General features: G+C 42.7%; 1 protein-coding gene across 2 annotated transcripts in view; it reads right to left on the bottom strand.

Annotated features, from left to right (window-relative positions):
* Positions 1-557: 557 nt before the first annotated feature.
* fndc3ba (fibronectin type III domain containing 3Ba) overlaps positions 558-22,242 on the bottom strand; it is an 86,909-nt gene continuing 65,224 nt past the window's right edge. For both annotated transcript variants that reach the window (XM_010732196.3, XM_027275275.1), the window contains 13 exons: positions 21,670-21,756; positions 20,433-20,568; positions 19,125-19,196; positions 17,922-18,040; positions 17,561-17,666; positions 16,771-16,943; positions 16,039-16,152; positions 15,382-15,531; positions 13,482-13,762; positions 10,656-10,880; positions 4,764-4,930; positions 3,786-3,913; positions 558-1,795 (listed from right to left, as the gene is read on the bottom strand). In XM_010732196.3, the coding sequence (XP_010730498.1) occupies positions 1,484-1,795; positions 3,786-3,913; positions 4,764-4,930; positions 10,656-10,880; positions 13,482-13,762; positions 15,382-15,531; positions 16,039-16,152; positions 16,771-16,943; positions 17,561-17,666; positions 17,922-18,040; positions 19,125-19,196; positions 20,433-20,568; positions 21,670-21,756 (2,070 nt within the window). In that variant the 3' untranslated portion in view covers positions 558-1,483. The remainder of the gene's footprint in view (positions 1,796-3,785; positions 3,914-4,763; positions 4,931-10,655; positions 10,881-13,481; positions 13,763-15,381; positions 15,532-16,038; positions 16,153-16,770; positions 16,944-17,560; positions 17,667-17,921; positions 18,041-19,124; positions 19,197-20,432; positions 20,569-21,669; positions 21,757-22,242) is intronic.

The following is a 22,242-nucleotide window of genomic DNA, read 5'->3' as shown; positions in this document are numbered from 1 at the left end:
GTGGGTGGGTGCAGGGGGGGGTAAAGCTCAAGCTAATGGCTTTCCTGGTTAACACACACAGCTCTGAGAAGAGCGGCAAGCCGGCAGGCTGTTAGCACCTCTGGGTCTGTGACGCTATGGGCATTGTATTACATTATTGGCTGTAGCAGTATGGTACTTTGAGATGGTATGGATATGGAAGGACTGACCTGAGGGGCCAATTTAAATACTCAGCCCCAAGCCCTTTCCCTAAGTGAGTTTAAGCAGCCAATCACAATCCCAGCTCGGCTTCCTAAAAAAACGCTAAAGCCAGTTTATGCCCCGACATTCACATCACCTACAAGGGTTCATATATTCTGATCCAAGACCAGTCTTTAAGGGCTCCTTCAACCATCTGCACGAGCTGCTGAACTGACCTCAGAGCTGCTGTTTGTGAGCACCTAGAGTAGTCTCCTCTCCTTTTACACTGTAGTTCAGACCTTACATTGCCATCACTTATATTACATCACTTCTATAGCATTATATATATTTGTTAAATATATATATATATATATATATATAAGATATATATATATATAAGTATATATTAGGATTACTGGTTTTCCATTCTTTCTTAGATATAACAAAATCACAGGATAGCAGCATCTTACACCACACATGAATTGCATCACTTTGGTAGCTGAATGAGTGAATGATTGAATGTTAAAAGGATGAGCGGATATGATGTGATTGGAGGAAATGTGTGTGTGTGTTTCTCACCGTCATTGCATGAGTGTAATTGTACGCGCGTGTGTGTGCGTGTGTGTGTGTGTGCATGTACATAAAATTTGCACATCGCGCGCCGTGTCTCGTTGTGAGTCGCGCGCGTGAGAGCAGGTGCAGATTGCATGAATTGACCGACAAGCCTGTAGAGTAGTAACAAACGGAATAATAAAAAGGTATGAATGGCTAAAGCTTTGATAGCCTACATTGGAATATGGCTGAAATGAATAAAGACTGCAGCAAAAAAAAAAAAAAAATTACACATTGAAAAACAAAACAAACAAAAAAAAAAGGTAAGGCAATGACCGTCAAGAAATATACACGTTCTCTAATCGAATATGTTTTTAAAAAGATACAAAATAAAAACATGCAAGTCAGTCTGAGGAGCAACTGCTTTGCTCACAGCTATTTTTAAGGCTTGATTATCAGTTTTCTTTCCCAACCGAGGTACAGCTAAGACAAGGCTTCCCTCGACAGAAATCCTTAACAAATGAGACAGACAATGATACAAAGACAACAGAGACATAGAGAGAAATGAGACCATACAAAGTGAAGGCCGAAGACAACAACAGGAACAAGGTGAGGAAAGCCAGAATCGGTACTTTGACTAAAAAAACAAAACAAAAAAATAACAAATAGCCTTAGAAGTATATCTCAAGTGTTTTTTTGATTTCATTCGGTTCTTTCATAGACTCTGTGATTTTTGCTTTCTCTTTCTATCCTATAGATAGTTAAAATTCCCTCACTTCATGAAGAAGTACTGTAGCAAGCAGGCGATGAGGATGGAGAAGCCTGCGAACATGCACACGATGAGCGCGGCGAAGCGCTCGTCGCTGGAGATCAGGCCCGCCCCTTTGCCCGTTTCCACGGCGCACAGCTCCCCCGACGACGCCGTCTCCTGGCGACGCAGCGTGAACAAGGAGGACGGGCTCAGTGGTCCGCACAGTTCCTGGCACGTATCCTGGCAACGGCGGCAGGCGCCCACGCGGAAACGATAGTCTGTGTTGCCCTGGAGACCAGAGATTTGGAACGCGCCCTCCTCTCCCTTAAAAACCTGCGAGGGGAGAAAAAGACGGGACAGGACAAAGTTTTAAAAACATATTCGGGTATTCGGGTGTGGTGAGTGAGATGAGCTGGTTGGCGTTTTGTTGGACTAGACACCTGCATCCTTGCTGCGGTCACGGTGGCATATGATTGCTTGTTTTCATAGCATGGGCATGGTGACACTCTCAGCAGGCAAACAGGCACCAATTTACAAAGGAAACCAGCTCAAGTCAAATTATAACAAAACACATCTGGCATCATGGCATGGCTGCACCACAGTGCATCTTGAAACAGAGTCCTGGTTTCATTGAATATGATTAATGTTTATCCCTGGGTTAAGTTTCTTATCCCTTGATTTCCCCAGCTAGAAAAATGGCAAACGCTTCTCTGTATGAGAGGATCAGAAAGAGAGCAAGATCACCCCTGAACCAGAATATATGATCTTTGATCAAAAACACATGCAAGTCTGCCTCAGTTTAAGTGTTATTCTTATAGTCCATGTTTGTCATGCCCGTGAGAAGACTTTAAACTTTCCCGAAAAACCACACAAAAAGCATTTCACTGTCCATGATCAACGATCTTCACTCAGGCTTCTCTGTGCTGGATCAATCGTCGGTCATGAGACCTCTCTCTCTGTCTCTCTCTGTCCCTGCTTTCGGTTCCACATTCCAGATGTTGTTTTGGATCTGAATCTTCGGCCTCCAGGAGATTCGGTCTTTTCTCTTTCCCCCTTGTGTACATGTTGTCCTTGCCTCTCACTCCCTCTGCGGCTCTGTCGACCTCCGTGTTGAAAAGGAGGTCGTGTGACTTTGGAAGTTGCCTGACGTCCTCCACCGATCCATATTATTTATGTATGTTTACAGTGTATGTAGAGTTTTGTATCTGCTCTGTGCACACGACAGTTATCGCATGTGTGTCTGTCCTAGTAGAGGGGTCTCTTCTCTGTTGCTCTTCAGGAGCCTTCTTTAATTTTCCTTCTCGTTTTTTTTTGGGGGGGAAGTTTCTGATTGAATCGAGGGTGTAAGGATAGAAGGATGCTGTATGCTTTCACTCGAGCAAAATCTAATTTGTAGTATCGGGCTGTATAAATAAAATCAAGTTAGAAAAAATCAATTATCGTTGATCATGGACAGTGAAATGGTTTTTGTGTCTGCCAGATATTTTTCATTTTCATTCTATTTCAATGCAGCGGGAAGACTCGAGGTCTGTGGGAGTTTTACACAAAGGCTCATTTAGCTCTAACCTTCTGAATTTTTGTTTGTTTAGGAAGTTGGCGAAAGAAAAAGTAGTGCACGAGCGCAGTCACTCACTGTCATTCTGAGACTGAGAAACAAACAACAGGAGGACACATCTGACCAGCAGCAGCATTACAGATCTGTACTGACGGCTGATGTGTGTGTACACATAATGAATTGAGCAAATACGCATCGCACATCGTACACACACAGCTGCGTTTTTGTCCGCTGGTGAGTATCAGCAGTTCTTCCCTCTAACCATTCAGTAATTCAATAACAGAGAGTAAAACGACCCTGAAGACAAATGTCTTTTTGTCAGCAGTCTACCCGTCGGGCTCATCGCTCCAGCTGCCAGCCAGCTAATCCCATATTTTCCAAGTGCGGCCAAGATCTTTTTTTTTTCCCCACTTGTTTCTCTGTTGTGATTCTCATTTAAAATCCTTCAATACCATTCGATAAATTCTGCTGGCACTGCAGAATACCTTCAATAGTTCAATTTCAGATTGCTGTATCTTATCTGTACGTTGTGAGTGTGTGAAAAAGTGTGTGTGTGTGTTTCATTCAGTCCATCTGTGTGGATGCTCTGTATTACCCTCCCCATCAGCTCAAACTGATCTTTCTTCTCCTCTGGGAGATTAGAAAACATCCTCCCAGTAGTCGTACACACGTACACAAAAAAAAAAATGAATGAACTGAATAATAGAAGAGCTGAGCATTATCCTGTGTGTGTGTGTGTTTGCATGTGTATATGTGTGTGTGACGAACCTGTTTGTATTCTGACTCGCGTCCCACCAGCACCTGGAGCACATAGCTCACAGGATCTCCTCTCATTGGTTGGATAGTCTCCCATGTGATCTCACACATATTCCCTTCCAGCTGGTGCACTCTGGGAGCTAGTGGGAATAAAATGGCATCGAAATGTGATTCTGACTCGGATTTACATTTCCTACTGGAAAGAAAATCATAAAGAAGCCCGAAAACAAACACACCTGAATCCATTCATCCAAATGTAGGCCAAATATTTCTAACCTCCTATTAATGAGCAGATACTAACATCCATCTCCCTGATATCTAAATGCTTTATATTAACAATAATGCTTGACACTTTAGACTGATAATTGTTTTGCAAAGCAATAATATCCTTGGGGGGATAATGTCATTTTATACCAGAGGTAACAACACAACCAAATTTTGCATTAATCGCTGTGCAAAACACAGCATACATTTATTAAACTCTACCTCAGGACTTATTAATTAATAACTGAAAGCTGATTTGCAGGCGACCTTCCTAAGCTGTTTGGACCGTTAACGCTGTTATTTTCCCATTTATGGATATGCCAATGTTGTGCCGGACATTCACAGCCTCGCAGTCATACCGTAATACTTCCCAGTTATATCACCTGAGAGGATACTCTTTACTGTGATTATTATAGCTATAATAAGCCACCGCCTCTAGGTTTACAGCAAACACCACATATTGGAGGCAATAATCAAGTAAGGTACCGGTAAACACGCCATCTCTAGCAGTCAAACAGAAAACAAATGTATTGCTTTATTTCCGCCTCCCAATATAACTCCCTGCAACGGCCCTTCAAAAGTTCAAACTTAACTTTGTTATGAGATAATTGGAGATAAATGCATTCATAAATTAGAATAAGTTGCACAATGCAAACTTATGACAGTGATATCCCCCCCACACACACCATGCACAGACAAACACACACTTTGCCCGGATTCATTTACCTTTGAGGGCAGGGGGTACAGACTTGGTGGTGCAGAAGGTGTGTGTGTCAGAGAAAGGACCCTCCCCAGCGTCACTGATGGCCTGTATTCTGAAGCTGTAGCTGCTGGACTCCGTCAATCTCTGGACCTTGTAGGTGTGGCTGGGACCACGGTAGATCGTCACAAACCTGGACGGAGATACAGACGTAATGAACGAAGAAAGTTAAGAGACAAATTTAGAGAGAAATCTGTGAATGATAACGAAGGTTGAAGGAGAGGACGGAGTAGAGAAAGTGAGTGAGGAAGAGAGGTGAAGGTGAGAGGAAGGAGTAATGGTGATTAGATTAGAGGAAGGGAGAGATGTGGTGATGGAGCAACTCACGGTTAAAAAAACATGAGACATCGATACTTGGGTTGCACTAATCACTAAACCAGTTTTCAGGACTGATTCACACCGTGTTCATGATGGGACTGATGCATTATTCCTGGACTTTCTGTGACTCATCGCGGCAGGCATTACCAGTTAAACACGCTGACCTACATGTATCACTAAGAGGTTTATTCACCTCAAGACGGCCAGGCTGCATCAGCATTGGCTTTAGCAAAGTGGGACTGTTTGTGAGAAATACGTAGTTGAGACCTTGAAGAGAAACAGGGATGCTGTCGAGAAGAGACGAGAGTAAACCTTGACTAAGATAGCGGTGATTTATGAACACACAGGAGGAATACTTGACGTGCCATAGCCGCAAATCTGATGAAAACGAGCACCCCCCCCAAAAAAAGTTTCTGGCTGGCTAGATGGACAGATTGATGCACTGAAGGAGAGATGATAAGTGAGCGAATGAGCGAGTCAGGGGGGTTTGAGCTGGGGGAGAAAAAAAAAAGGGGGGTTATTTATCTGCGCTATCAGCTTTTCGGCACAATAAGGTAAAAGTCTGAGCGGGGAAAGGGAGTTATGGGAAAGGGGGGCGGAGAGGGAGAAAGACAAAAGGTGATAGGGGTAAGTGAGAAGATAGGGGAGGCAGTGATGGAGGAAGAAAAGTCTGAAAGGAGAAATAGAGGAGGAAAGGAGAGGTGAGTGGTAATTATAAAAAGGCTGTAGACAATGATGGAGGATCTGCCGTAAGAGGAAAAGAGACGACGGAGTGAGAGAGAGAGCGAAGAGATGAGAGAGGTCACGCTTTAGTGGAAGGCTATAACTCCAGATGAGCTCTTTATGTAGCCGCACTACAGAGATGTGACGTGTTTCTCTGCTTGATATACGATGTTGTTAATTCTTTGCCTCACTGCCAGGCCTTTACAGTTAACACACACACGCAGACACCCCGGTGCTGGTAGGATTGAAGTTCAGCGTCTGCGGTGTAAATGCTACATGTATCCTTGTTTACTCCTTGTTTACTCTCAGCTCAACAACCCCACGGCCGTGAAATGAGTCATTTTTATGTATACGCAGTAAATACATCAAATTTTTTCCATTGTCATAAGTTTCCATCAGCAAAGCAATTAACACTCGACCGACACACACACATACACACACACACAAAATCAACAGGCCAGAGTTAATGAGATGAATTGCACCTTCGGTCCAGAGCCAAACAGCCGACCAATTAACCATAACGAGGAGCAAAGGAGGAGGAGGAGAGAGAGAGAGAGAGAGAGAGAGAGAGAGAGAGAGAGAGAGAGAGAGAAAGAGAGAGAGAGAGAGAGAGGTTAGAAGGAAGCCAGGCTGTGTTGTTGTTCTGTTTGTTGTTTATCATCTCTTCTATACTTATTCATAAGAATGCCAGCATCGGATTTCTTTGTGCTTTTACAAAAAAACATCACTGCTTTGATTTGAACACAACGCCGTTTCATAGAGCACGAAACCGTTCATCACGGCTACAGAAAAGCTTAAAACATTTATTTTGGCATAACATCACGGAACACATCAGTTCCTGAGCTTCTTAAAGCGAGCGCCTTACCTTGAAAGACTCTTACGTAATATGATGAGTTACATAAGAAGAAGTTTAAGCATAAAAACTTCACTGATCATTTTGTCAATTCAACATGCAGACTATCTATCTGTATATTCGGACCGCAATTAATGTGTGTGGTTGATAAAATGTGCACGTTTGTGTACATTTTTATGTAAAAGCTCCGAAATAGCCAGCAATTATTGTCTGATATGGATGTACTTATGTGTGGGGGTGCATATCGATAAGCATTAGAGGCAGAGATAGAGAAACAGCTTGCTTTTAAAGTGGCTGAATTGCATGCTGGCCGGCTGTGCGGAAAAACAAATGGGTGTACATGAAAAAGAAAATATATAATATAAATATAGGATGAAGGATGGAGAAATGAGGTACGTGGACTGATGAATAAACAAATGGGACCGATACTGATGGAGAAATGAAGAAGAACTGTTGGACAGATGCAAAGATGAAAGAGTGGACAGAAAAGTAGATAGAGGATGGATGAAAGGGTGGACGGGCATAACGAGTGACATATGAACGCATAATTGTTCTGAACGGCAGCGACTGCACCCCCGCTTAGCTCCTGGTGTCTGCTCTTGCACCTGCATTCATCTTAAAAATCCACTTTGTCAAATGTTTGAAACCTTCCTCACGCCGCACTGCCCGTGTTGCCATGGCGCCCTCGCACTCCCAATACCCCTGCCAGGAGGTATTCTGGGTAATATAAATGAGAAGAAAGTGAAAGAAAGTCACCTGGCTTAAAAAGGGTAGAGACAGGGTGAGGAGGAAAGAAAAAAAGGGCAAATGAAAAAGCGAGGGAGGACACAGCGTGAGCGATAAGTCTGCATACATGTAGATAAGTATGGGGGAAAGAGCGGTGGGAGAACGAGGGGTGGAGGAAGAAAAGACTGAGAAAACAGCCTTCTTCATGATCTTACACACCCGCAAATACACGTCAGGGTGGATGGGAGAAAGACAAAGAGAGCAAAAGATAGGAGGAAGTTTATGGAAGTGGGGGTCCACATTTCTCCAGAGGTCCTCCACGGATGAAGTCACTTTTCCAATAATAAAATGAGATGAATAAATATGAATTAGATTGGCCTGAGACAAAGCGAGAGAGCGAGAGGCCACGAGAGACCGGACCGGATACAGCCAAAGTCAAAAACAATGAAAACACAGTAACGCTGTTTGGTTAGAAAAAAAAAATAAAAATGACGCTGATGGCATTCGAAAATCTGAAACTATATTTGTAGAAATTGCAGCCGGCTATTCAATATGCTATTATTAAAATGCCACCTCCAACCTCCCTCGATACATTATGATAAAGCAATGAAGCTTCTGGTTGCCGCGGCGATTTAATCAATGAGAAAAAAACATTCCTGCTAATTCGTTCTAATAGAGTGTGATGAGAGAGCAAAAGGGGGAAGAGGAGGAGTGTAAACCATTCATCTGTTGATAGCACACACACAAAAGACACACCTGCACACACTGCCCAACAAATGTACAAGTGCCGCTAATGCAGCCGCTGTTACACCTCTGTCATAACCACCGGTAGCTGCAATTCTAAGCAAAGGCAATTAAGGTGGATCGGTCGGGAATTACACAGCGATTCAGTCAATTAAGGAGTTTACGGACAGTTTACTGGCGGCGGAAATGACTGAGATGAAGACGAGAGGAAGTGAATTAACAGGAATATGAATCTTTGTGAATTTGGGCCGTGTGGAGACGCTGCTATTTTTGTTTTCTTTACTGACCAAATGATCTCGTTCTATCTGAATGATTCTGGGAATGTGTGCAACAAAATGCTGGAAGTGGAATCTAAAAACAACATATATGTTACATCCCATAATAACCATTAAATCAACCCATGACGCTCCGTCAACGCTCAACGCTTCTATGAAACTTTCACCCTGATCTAATTCATAAGATCTCCAAATAAAAAGCTCTCCTTTCCTTCATACAATTCTTCTACTGTTTCCAATTCATAAACTGTGATTAAAAACCTTTTTAAGCCTCCTGGAAAGATATTTTGCTGTGGAGGGAACTGACTAGCAAGACCTTTAAAGTTTTTAGCGTATAGAAATTTGGAAAAACACTTGAACCACTTGAATCCTTGAGTCTGACCATGAGAGAAGGAAGGGAAAAGTGGACTTGTGGACAGAAATGAGGTTTAACAGGCCTGCCTAATGATAAATCAGTGACCAATTTAAGGCTATTTTTGGACAAAATAAAGAGCTACCGTGGGACACAAACAAACCTTGGCCCTCAATGACACATAGCCACTTAAATTGTTTTTTGGTGTTAGGGATTTTATCCGGAGCACAGAAAACGTGGATAGAAATTTGACATAAGTGTATCATTTATATGTCGCTAAATACAGTAGCGAGCTTGAGCTATGATTTTATAAACAGGGTGGACAATGTTCTATTGTTTCCACGAGGACAAAGAAGAGGAGCAACATTTAAAATCTGCGGAATATCACGGCCTGTTTTAATATCTGTCTGCGTAGGATTGGGGTTAGCAGACATAAGGTGTTATGAAATTCATATAATCAGGGGAGGTGAATGTTTTTCTTCGTTTTACAGCAGATTATGAGCTCTTGTGGAACTTGCTCACGTGTGCAGGTAAAAAACAAATGCCAGGGTGATTCTCAAAAACACCATCTGATCCAGATGTGTTCCACGCAGGCATATGCATCCAAGCACGACCACAGAGTCACAAACACACACACACACACACACACACCATGCCAATTGGAAAGGGGTAAATAAAACTCTCCAAACTGTGAACTGTAAACTGTGAAAGCTGTCTTAATTTGCAGGGTGTTTGTGTTTACGTGCATGCCTCTGTGTTTGTATGTGTGTGTGACAGAGAGGTTAACAGATCACAGTCTGCACCATCTGTTGCCTGCTGCACCCTGGACCATTCCATGGGTGCCAACGTGCCAACTTGTTGTCAGCCAAGCCTTAATTCAAACACTGATAGCTGGCTAACCAGGAATGGTAGAGGGCTGGATGGAGAGAGGGGGCGAAACAATCCCACAGGTGGGATAAAAGTGCTTCTCCGCTGCCTTTCGGTTTAGTCGGTTTCCTATTTGTGTGCTACATTAACAAATATGCCCTCCATCTCCCTGTCAGCAGGCCATGTTCTTTGTCTTTGCCACTCCTGTCTGACCAGTCAAGTTAAATGGAGGGTGTATTGTTGGAGGCTCCATCCCGGCTGGCTCCAGGTACCTTCAACGTGACTACTCACTGATACATCTAGTTACTGCTCACACACACACAAAAAAGCCAGCGTGTGTGTGTGTGTGTGTAGTATTGACCTCCTAGGTCCTGATTTGCTGTATTGACTAGCTGTGGGTTGAGGAATTGAAAAGGAGGAACTGAGGGCCAAGAGGTACAGAGAGCACATCCTCTGAGGGGAACATCGCAGTTAGAGCTGAGGCTCCATCTATAAAAACGGACACTAATCTTGTCTTGTCTCGACAGATGTGTAAGCTGGGGCTCGGAATTACTTCATAAGACTATGAACATACTGAGTTGATTTTATTAAATCTTGCTGTCAACATTAATTCTGCTTAAGAAAACTGCAATTAATAATGAACTATGTGAATCATTTAGGGGTTTTCTTTTAGATATGAGGAGTTTAGAAATAATAAATCAAAGCATTCACTTCATTATTTTGACCATTCTATAAAATCTATGCTATGTTTTGAGATCTATATGAAGAAATATATAATTATATTAGTATGATGGCATTGATTTACACCATGTACAGCTTGTTCTGACATGACAACAGAAGTTGCTTTGATTTGACTTGCAGCACAACAAGTGTACAATGTGAACAACACTTGTGGTACTGATATAGAATACAGGAAGCTGAATCCCTTCCCAGTATCTCATGAGGTAAACAATTATGTAAGAGCTGTGCGTGTGCGTGTGTGTGTGTGTGCGTACTCCACCTGTGGTTCTTATCCTCCATCTGTAGTGTGTAGACCATGTCGTCGGCGAGCAGGGCGCGGGTGTGTGTGTTGCTGGCATTCTCGCCCCACTTCAGCTTCAGGCTCTGGGGGCCAGCCGCTGAGCATTCGAGGGGGGGCGGGGCCGGAGGGAGAGGGCGTGTCCTCGCTGTCAGGGGTGGACTCAGCGGACTGGAGCCGATGGCATTCACCGCCTGGATTTGTACGCTGCAATAAAAAGGGAGGGAGGGGGGCAGGATGTTACACTGTGAAAACCTCCGAGACAGAACTTTCATCACTGCATGCAAATATTTTTAATGTTTGCAAGGTTAAATCACGAGCTTAAATGCTGTTACTATGTAGCATTGGTGTTGGTGTATTAGCCTACAGACTACAGTTTGAAATTTGCAATTTCTTTCTTTGCTTGTGTGCATGCATTTTGTACTGCTAACATACAGAAGGACGCACAGATCTCCTCCTGATTAAAAAGACTTTACCGAAATTGATTTTTTCTTTTCCAAACTCCCCCGCTGCCTCTTTTCTAGGAATCCCCTCTCCTCCCTGCCACAACGGCTCTCCGTCAATGTCTGATCAGCTGATTAGCATCCATATCAGTAGCCCTCGGTGAGCGAGCATCCACCGTCTGACATTCATTTGCAGATTCTCAGTAACTGTAACCTTTCATTATAATTCATGCAGCTAAGTGAAGACAGGGGGAGAAAGGGCAACTTTCATCCTCTGGCTAATTAAGCACACAGATAAAAGATGATGGGGAGGCAGAGGAGAAGAGGAGAGGAATCAAATATATAAAAGCTTAGCTTTGGTGATGAGGGATTGCATTCAGCCATGTGGGGGTTTACATATCAAAAGTTCAGGGAGGAACGCGGTATTTGTTTCACAGCGTGTTTGTTTAATCATGAAATGAAGAGAACTGAGAGAATATGTTTTTTATCTGAATATATCCGCAGTTGATGCTAAACTATAAGTAACCATATCCCCTGCATAATTGTACCTCCTACAAAAACATTTATTTTAGTAACAATAATGAATGTAGTTAATGTCTCCTTTAATTACATTTAAGTAAGTGGCGTTTTATGATTTTCATGTCAGTTTAAGAGAACTTTCTTAGCACGGCAGCTTTAGTGAATCTGTATTCTGTGATGTGAGCATGTGGCAATTATCCTCCTAATGCATCTCTACAGACTTAAATACCTTTTAACTTTCTTAATGGACTGTGAAGGTATTAAGAGAAGATGCATAAGATTGACTGTGAGATCTTGTATCTGAAGGATCTCTTTTCATACTTAAGATGTTGCACAATCTTTAGAGAACTAAAGGTTATGAAGCTTTTGATTACAAAATACATTAAAAAGTCTGATTCATTATTTAGGTGTAGGTGGTTTAGGTGTATGCACACACAGCCTGATTCCCGACAAAGCAAGCAACATATGTGCTGTGCTCACTTCACAAAGCCATACACGAATAGTATCAGAATAATATTATTTGAAGTACCTTTGCTGTAAATAACAATCAGAATTACCGTCACTGGCACACAGAAAAACTCCCACAGGCAGAATCACACACACAGACACACACACACACACACACACACAGGCATGCACACATGTGCATACACATGCACAGTGTTTTGAATCAGTCACAGCTATTATGCAAGAGAGCACAGTGACTTCGGGACAAAAACAACCTCAGAATGAAAACAATGGCGTGTGATCACCCTGCCTCTTTACACGTCCCCCCCCTACACACACACACACACACACACACACACACACTGGACACCCTCTCCGTGTTTTTTTTTCTCCCTCAATTCAAAGAACTCACTTCACAGTCACACAATCGGGTAATCGCAGAATTGCTTACAGGGACGTACGACAGTAGGTGCTGATTGTGAAGTAATTGTTTACTGCTGTCAAGTACACCTGGATCTGATGAAAAACATCATACGGGCTCCCAAGGCTACTATATATACATCATATTGTTGTTTAACTCAAATCCTAGATGAAAATGATGTACGGATAAAATAGTACAATTTTATAACATATATACAACAAAAATAAAAAATAGTAGAGAGTAGAGAAAAGGTGCACTACTAAATAATTTGTTGTTGTTGTTTTGGTATAGTGCATTTGTTCCATTTCATATTTAACTTAGACTATTTTAAAACCTGCTGATGTATGGCATCTATAACGGGGGATGCAGGAATGATTTCATTTGAAAAGTATAATTCCTCAAGCAAAACCTGTGACTATGATAAATAATGAACACTCTTTTCTGTAGCTGCAATTCTCCCTTTTCTTTTTTTTTTAAGACTTTTTTTTTGGCCTTTTTGAGCTTTATTTGACTGAGACAGCTGAAGAGTGACAGGAAATGTGGGGAGAGAGAGAGAGATGCATGGGGAATGACATGCGGGAAAGAGCCACAGGTCGGATTCGAACCCTGGGCCGAAAGGCTAAACGACACCCTGCAATTGTCCTTTTTTTTAAAGTCTCAGCAACACATCTGGCCATGGAGTTTGATAAACTTTTTTACCTGGCAGGCAGGTTCTAATGAAAGTTGTATTATGGGAAATGTAGGATCCAGCACTGTGGGAACTTGATCTCCACAGGGACTAAAATTAAAATATCATAACCTCTAATGTCTCTTAAAACTCAAAAGTGACCTACATTATTATTATACAGTCAACTAACTGATTACTGAATGTGTTGTTAATACGTTATATATATATATTAGCAGAGCACTTTTACACTGTGAATGCTTGTTTGGTGGCTCGTTCAACAAGTTAATGTGGGTTGTTCAAAGTCTGTGTACCTGTATTCACTGTCTGGCTGCAGGTCTGTGACAAGATGACTTGTCCCCGATTCCACAGTGATGGTTTGGTCGTCCAGGGTGATGACGTAGCAGGTGATCTCCGCCCCGTTGCTGTTTGGCTCGTCCCACTTCAGGAGGAGGCAGGTAGACGGGGAATGACCTGACTCCGTGGAGACCGGGAAGTCCAGGAGGCACAGGGAGGAGACCTGGTCTGGATTTGTTGCTGGGGTCCGGAAACTCACTTGCTCGCTGTAAGGACCAGCACCTGCCTGATTCACAGCCTGAGTTGAAAACAACAAAAAAAAGCAGAGAGGGTTAAGAGACGGAGGAGATGAAAGAAAGGAATTGGAGCATGGAAGAGAGGTGAGAAGAGGTGAAAAGACAAAAGGAATGACAGACAGATAAAGGTTAACAGTAAAGAGGGAGGGAAACAGATGAAATGAGCCGGCAGGAGACACTTACCACAGGCAAGAGCATGAGAAAGGAGAGGAGGACATGGAGGATGGAAGAAGACAAGAAACCGGGAAGAGGGAGATTAATTCAAATTAGTTGTGATAGAACATTAGTCTTATTCTCGTGATGTGTGGCACACATTTCTATTCACCTCAGGTACGCTCTATTAAAATAACCTGCTTCAGTGCCTCACACAAACTCATCGAGGAGGAAAACAGAACGTTTAGCAGCTTTTGAAGAAGACACCTGCCAGATTTTAAAAAGCTTAAACTAAAATAAAAAGAATGAACAAATTGTTTCTTGCATTTCTTTTAAATTTGCAAGAAAAAAAAACACATGCACTTTGCGGTCAGTAATTGCTGTAAAAAGGTGCAGAGCAAATCCAAGAACATGCGGACTGCTTCATGTTGCTTTTTTTTAGTATAAAAACATACCGCAGCCACTTTCCAAGAATAGTGAGTGAGTGCACATCAAGGTAAAGGGCTTGATTTGCGGTCCGCAGCGTGTGCTTACAGAAAAGTTTGACTTACTACTTAATCTCAGCAGTAAATTATGAACGCGCTTTGAGGGTCTGAGGCAGGAAGAATTATATTTCTGTAGTTTTCCTGATTTATCATCGGGTGTCAAAGATGTTTTGGCGCAGCTTGAAAAACATAAAGAAATGTGAGGACCTCTTAATTTACCTTATCATCGCGTGAGTGTCTGGCTATTTAATGTTATCGTAAAACAAGTGTACATCAAGCTCTGCGGGTTTGAAACAACGCTACGTCAGGTGAGCCTGCGCTGATTTATAAAAAAGATACAGGACACGAGGAGTCAGAGAGAGTTCAAACCGAGCCGATGTCTCTCGCGTGTTCTGTTCTTGCAGTCCTCCTGAGAGGCGCATCTGTCCCATTATTGCACATATGAACACACACGTGCACGCTGCCGATGCACGCAAACAAACAACAAAGATGGATCGCATATAAACGCACACACACACATCGATCGGGACATTCGGATGACCTTGTTCTGTCCTCTAAACTAGAAATGAGCCCATAAAAAAGTGAGCCATAAAACATGCTGTTATTGGATTCATAGCTTCAGAGGGTACATCAGGGCAGAAGGCAAGGAGGAGTGTGTGTATGTGTGTGTGTGTGTGTTTGGGTGTGGGTATGTGTGTGTTAGACCAAAAAAAATGAAAAGGAAAATGAAAGAGAGCACTTATTTATGCACCAGATTAAGAGTCAGAGCACAAATAGTATCAATTATCATTAACCTTTCACCAGACTCAATTGCTTTTTAACTCTGTCCGAGTCTCCGCCATGCCTGCACCTGTGCTCATGTATAGTTTATGTGCTTTCTTATTTCTTGTAAGCAAACATCCCTGTGTGCCTGCACGTGAAGTGTACATGGTATGTTTGACTGTATGCTTGTGTGTGTGTGTGTGTGTGTGTGTGTGTGTTACCTGTAGCCTGCAGCAGTAGTCTGTGGCAGGCGTCAGGTCTGACAGTTCACACTGTGTGGCGGATCCGCAGTAGATGAGCTCCATGGGTTCGTCTTCCCTCGCCCACTCCAAGCGATACTCAGAGATGTCTGTACCCGAACCCTCGGGACTCTGCAACACAATCAATAGGAACTTCAAATCAAAGACAATACAGCCATACATCTGGAAATATAGTGCCACGATAGAGTCGGCCAAAGGGAAACTAGGGCTAGACTAGTAGGGACATGCTTTATTCAATCCAAGACACAACACCATTTTACAGTTTGGATCATCCTGGGGAGTGGGATTGCTATGAACAACAGTCTCCTGGGTCTACTCATCCACAGCAGCCCAGGTGGGCATTTAAAGCAGCAGGTTTGTAGGTCAGTAAAAAAACCCAGAGATATTTAAGCTACCCTGTGATATGCATATTGAGGAATGATGGTTGCTAAGAAACCTATACAACTGACCTAGAAGTCTACTACAATAGCTTTGCACAATAGCTCAAGGAAATGTCGTCTATTATAGAGATCTGCACAAACTCAATACACAGAATCGATCTGAGAGAACATGGGGACGTTTCGTGGCACAGTGTTTTTTCCTCTGATAAATACAGAAGTAGATCCGTCTCTGTCTCACCTCCCAGTTGAGCGTTACGCAGGTGTTATTAGTAAGAGTGATGAGTGGCGCCCCGCACTGGCCAGGAGGGCCCGCCGCAGTCGTCACCTCTGTCGGCTCGGAGTACGCTCCGAACTAAAAACAAAGAAAGAGACACCACACACGTGTTGAGTGGAAGAGGCCGAACACATCACACCTGTGTATTTGCGCACACGTGGTTCGCCGCCGCTGGGTTTATTTTTTTTGCTGCCCTCCGCATGTGTTCCTCCTATTTTTAAGCGTGTGTGTGCTGTGTTTGTGTCTCCATCTCATCAGCCAGTCTGAGTGCTAGTATGTGGATGATCAAAGCAATCAGATGTATCAGGTTGAGACCGAGAACAAATCTGCATCCAAACACGCACGTTGTTAGTCTGTCTGGGACACTCTGACCTAATAGGCCCTTAGCTACTACAAAACCCATTTGAAGCTGAATCATATGAAGAGGTTCCACAGTTTTTGTACTCCATGTGCTGAGTGGATTTCATGGCCCTAAGAGCCATTAAACACAGAATTTCATGCTGGTCAAGCGTAAAATTAAAATTTATACATTTTGAAAAGCTGACTTGTTGAGATGCATGGTAACTTGAAATGTTCCATCAAGAAAGCATTTTTTGTGGAGCGTGTGGTCTTGGTTGGTGAATTACTAGTTGATGGGTTTTCTGTTTCTTATTACTGGTCGTACTCCTGCCGTGCATATGCATGTGAATTTCTCACCCCGGCCTCGTTGGCGGCCCTCAGTCGGAAACTGTATGTCGCACCAGGTAGCAGGCTACCGACGGTGCATTGCAGCTCTGACCCATGGTAGACCTCTGCCGGCTTGGTGTCCCCCTCACTCATCTCCAGACTGAACACACACTCCTCACACACTCCCTCAGATACAGGGGGGTCTTTGGGGGACAGAGAGAGAGAGAGAGAGAGAGAGCAATTATAATCAAACTGTGACATGAAACCAAACCCATGTGTGATGGAAATACCAATGTCATATGTTTACAGAGCAGTTCACTCGGTATATTTCCGAGGGATTCTTTCCTCCACCAGCTGCTTCACTTTGGTTTCAGGTTGGTTAAAGTAATAAATGATGGAGACAGTGGGGAAAACCCTCCAATACATTATGTCTGACCTTCAGCTCGAGCCAGTAATTGCTGCATCGCTGACTGAATGTGAGCTGATTAGGCCTGCGGCCAGCTATATTAAACTGGTTAAAACAAGAACTTCCTCTGCGTTTCAGGCTGGGAGACTTTTGCCTGCCAACAGATAACAGTACTAATCTGCGATAATGAGCCGACATTAGGAGAGTCAAGTCAGATATGAGGCTAGGTTAGGCATTTAATGGGCTAAATTAGGGCTCAATTAGGCTGAAACATGGTTGACCAAAGCTACATTAGAGTTGGCCAGGGAAACATATTAAGCAGCCAGAGGGTGATTGAGCCACCTTACGTAAAAAATTCAAATACATTCTGGTAAATAAAAGCTAAACGCGGCGTACGTGTGTGTCAGCACTCACCCCATTCTAACTGCACTTCCTTGTGTTTGGCTTTGCCCACAATCCTCGGCGGCTGGCAGGGCCCTGGTGGGACGCTTAATGTACGGACCGGAACACTAACAGTGCACTGAGTGATGAAAAGTGATAAAACCAAGAGAAATCAAAACATAAGAGACGGAACTGCAATCATAGATCAGTTTGATTAATCACAGGCGGAAATGTTGATTATACTTTGTTGATTGTGTGTGTGCAGATTGTAGACTTTCCCACATATTTCACTGACGCATCACTGTCGTCACACTCTTAAATCAAGAACTGTAAAAGTTTAAAGTTACCACTCCAAAGAGTTTTGCATGTGTGTGTGTGTGTGTGTGTGTCTTACAGGGCTGTGTCCTCCGGTGGTGATGCTACACACACGTAGGTGGTAGAAGGTCCCAGGTGTCAGGCGCTCACACACACATTCTGTTGCTGGACCACTGTACGCTACCTCCCACTGGCTCGCTGCACACACACACACACAAAAAAAAACAGGTAATTACGTAACAGCTGACACATGCACATTAATTGCATTCCCTGAATGTCCTGCTGTTTCATATGCACGCTGAAGCTGACCTACTTAAATTCTTTAAAAAAACCCGAACCCCGTTAACCTAATTGTTGCGTGCGCACCTCTTTGTGAAACTATCTTTGTTCCGTTGATGGATTATGTGAAAAGTGTTGTTCCTTCTGTGCAACAGCACACACTCGTGTTATGCAAATATAGATCTTGTTTACGCCACAGCACGGAAAGCAATAGCAATTTTGAAAAAAAACAACATATGCTCATATGCTCATTATATAACGCATACACTTGAGTTATTTACATACTCTGACAACAAGTGCTTCACAGTGCACACACAAAACACATTTAATGATGAAATAATGAATCACAGCAAGCACAGTGGCACATAAGGCAGCGACGTGAGAGTTCAGAGAGGTGGACTCTTACGTGACGGGTGAGGTGAAAAAAACAGAACAGAAGTGGTTTGAGTGGTGAGTTTTTAAAAGGTTAAGCTCTTTTTTTATTATTATTATTTCCTGTAACTAAACTTTTATTGCTGCTTATTCAGCCGTGAATATTAAATAATAAATGTTCTAAATATTAACACTGCATTTGAAGACATGTCAGGTCCAATTAAGAGAGTTGCGATTCTTAGATGCTCCTAAAATATATTATAATCGAATGAAAAACACACAGCTGCAATACTTTCAGACCATCGGGCCAGGAGGTGAATTAACCAACAGCATCAATTTAGCCTAATTAGATCAATCCACTGGACCTGAAGTTGAAGGTGTTGCTGAGTTAATTACAGAGTATCTCCCATCACAAAAACGCTCTCATTATCTATAAAAGAAGAACATGTTCTTTTGATATTCTAATCTTCTGTTCTTTGACATGCAACACTAGTCTCCGACGAACGGCTAAATGAATAACTCTCTTTGATGTGAAAGAAAACAGGCTGAAGAAATTACAAATAGAGACAATGTGCATATGGGAAAGTGGACGGACGGACGGATGGATGGATGGACGGACGGGTGGACGTACCTTCAGAGCATCCCTCTGAGATCTCTAGCAGGTACGTAAGAGCCTCTGAGCCCCCGTTGTCCTGGGGAGGATCTGTCGGAGGAACACATGGTTTAGTTTGGGTTAATATCACACCTTATCGAACATTATGTGGTGGAGAACAACTTAGAGGAGAACACAAGAGCAACATGTCAAATTTCCCAAAGGGGAAAAAGTGTCGAAAAACTGTGGCCCAGTATTATTAAGTCATTAGTTTTCGTGACATTTCAAATCCTCATCAATTCCAAAGAATACATACAATAACTAATAATAAACTGTCAGGGGGGCAGCGGCAGATTATTTCGCCTCCAGCCAAACAAAAAGGATAATTCCCACAGAGCACGGTTATCAAACTGCTGCCAGTAGCGAGGGGAGCTGCTGCGAAGAAATTCCTTTAGCTCCTATTATCTCTGTATTGATCTGCTTTAAAGAAACTTTAAAGAGAGAGACGCTGTGATGGTGGCTCTAAAAAAGACTCACCGTTGGAGATGATGAATTTCCCCAGCGCGTGGGATCATTAAAGTCTATCTTATCTTACCTAATATAGATCAGAGTTAAAGCAACACCGCTGGAAACAACCAACTTTGAGCTGTGCCTCGTTTCATACTTATCGTATCAGCACAGCTATACAGTTAAGCGCACCCTTGGGTAGCACTGATTTAATAAATAAATACCTAAAACAGAAATACAGGGAATGCCGTACAGCTATATCACTTTAAAATGATCAAGCTGCGTAGAAACAACACTAAATATAATTGTTAAGCGCTCTAACAAATATATTATGTTTACAGCTATTACAGTCAAACACAAATACAGTGTGCCCTGTGCCATGATAACAACATTTGAGGAAGGACAGGCTGCCCTGACTCCTGCAGTGCTTCACCCAGGACAGATTGATGATAGCAGACATGATGGCTTTTTATGGCTGCTGCAGGCAAGCAGTTTGTCAACGATTTCCCACTTTTCATTTTAATTCCATTTTTGCACATGCCCTTCTAGATTTAAGTTGTTTTTTCCCCCGAGCTGAGTGTTACCACCAATCAAACCCTCCTCCAACTAATTGACCAATCTCAATTCGGTGAATTTGGAAATAGCCAGAGCACCAAAAAAGGTTCAAGTGTCACATAGATATGCTAGAAACACTTTTTAAAAAACGAAATAATTATTCAAATGGCAAATTTATAAAAATGTGAAGCCTTGGCTTTCTTGTCGTGAAAATAATGGATTTAATAAGTGGGTAATCTAAAAAGTGTGGTCATGTTTGAAGTGTATGTATGCGTGTATCTTTACCCCATGTGACTGTAAATCCGTAGGGTGTCGCTGCGGTGACACAGGGTGTAGACGGAGGGCCCGGTTTGTCTGGATTGGTGGTGCACACCAACACTTCGCTGGGACTACTCTTTCCCTCCATGTTCGACGCTATGAGCTGCAGGGAAGGAAAAAAACGGAAAGAAGCGCAGGTTAAAAATTAAACGGGATGTAAGGTGAACAAAAGAAAATGGACAGAGGAGAGGAGGTCGAACGAAAAGGAGAGAAAGACGGTGACAGGATATAGGGGGAAGGATGTGGAGGTGTGGAAGTAAAAAGGATACAAGAACAAATAAATGAGTAAAGATGGAGTGTGTGGTTAGATGAGAGAAGGGAACGTACAGAGAAATCTATCAAGAAGTAAAAGAACTGTCCTGATTAATAGGATCCATTACTCTCTACCCCTTTTTTCGTAGTTCTCCTGACTCCCCTACCTTCATTTCTCTTCAGTTTACTCCCTCCATTACCCCATCCAATGGACAATCAATTCGCTTTGTTCCCAGATGTTTACACCAGTAGAACATCACAAAAAAAACACAGAGGTGTGTGTGTGTGTGCGTGCTCGTGTGTGTCTTGAAACATCTACCGCCTGATGTGTCGGTGTGAGCGAGGACATGTACACGTGTTCCAAAGGTGTTGTTTGAGATCATTGTACCATAATACACTGTTGATAACAAGGCACACACACACACACACAAGAGTGCATTAACACACAAGCAAACACACTTACAGAGATCTACTGTCGGTACATTATGTTTCTCAATGTCCTCGCATTAGGAATAGCTATCACAGCTTTTAGAGACGGACGGTGTTCTCCACTTGCTAAATGGCCGGTGATTTGCCTTGTTTCACTACTGGCTAAATTGCAGCCAATTGTCTGGTGGTAAAACGCCCGTATTGCTTTTTAGATTCATGGATTGTTATAAGGAAAGACATCTGGATATGCTGGTATCTCTGGAAACGTTGTTTACATTGGACGGGAAAGAAAACATCACTGACACGGACGGGAGAATGGATCAAACATAACGCTGAACGAGAAATGTTCAGAGCCGGATAAAAGGGGGATGAATACCGCTCTCACGTCTGTACAATAAATTATGAAGCTGCAGCCAACAGACACTGAGCTCAGCACAAAGACTGGAAACATTTTCATGCAAATATCCTTTTGATCGTCCACATAAACACACACACAGAGGCCGCACGTCACGTTGTCACTTACCCTGAATTTATACTGTGTACTCCTCTTCAGGCCTTGTACAGTACAGGTCAAGTTTTCTCCAGTGTACTTTGGATGAAAGTCTGTTCCCTGTGGGTGATACACTGTCAGTAGTCTGTGTGTGTGTGTGTGTGTTTCTTTCAGCATCTATTCGCATCAGTGTACATTTCTGAGCATATGGATGCAATAAATGCTGACTCTTGCATTATGAGCAATGAGGGAGTGAAGCAGCGCCGGGGAGCAATTCCCTTTTTCCTTATTTACGTGCTGAATCATATGGTGCGTTTCCGTGCGCATGCTTGTGCGTTATAGATTTTACTGCTCTCTGCATCTGCTGTACATTTACCCAAACTATTTTCAAATACATAATGCATGTAATTTTGAATATTTTTCTCATAATGTGTTTTTATAAACTACAGAGTTTCTTATTCTCCTCTTTCTCTTGCTATGGGGGGAGTAAAATGACTGACAGCACAGAGCTCAATGGAATAGTAAGTTTCACAAAACCAAATTAAGGTTTCATGTTTTTTTTTTCTGGTGGATTATTTTATTATTTACCTCCCACCTCATGTCACA

This window comes from Larimichthys crocea, chromosome XXIV (genome assembly GCF_000972845.2).
Source record: "Larimichthys crocea isolate SSNF chromosome XXIV, L_crocea_2.0, whole genome shotgun sequence".
Taxonomy (NCBI): domain Eukaryota; kingdom Metazoa; phylum Chordata; class Actinopteri; family Sciaenidae; genus Larimichthys; species Larimichthys crocea.
Note: the sequence above shows the minus strand (reverse complement) of the source record. Positions and strands in the feature narration are given on the sequence as shown.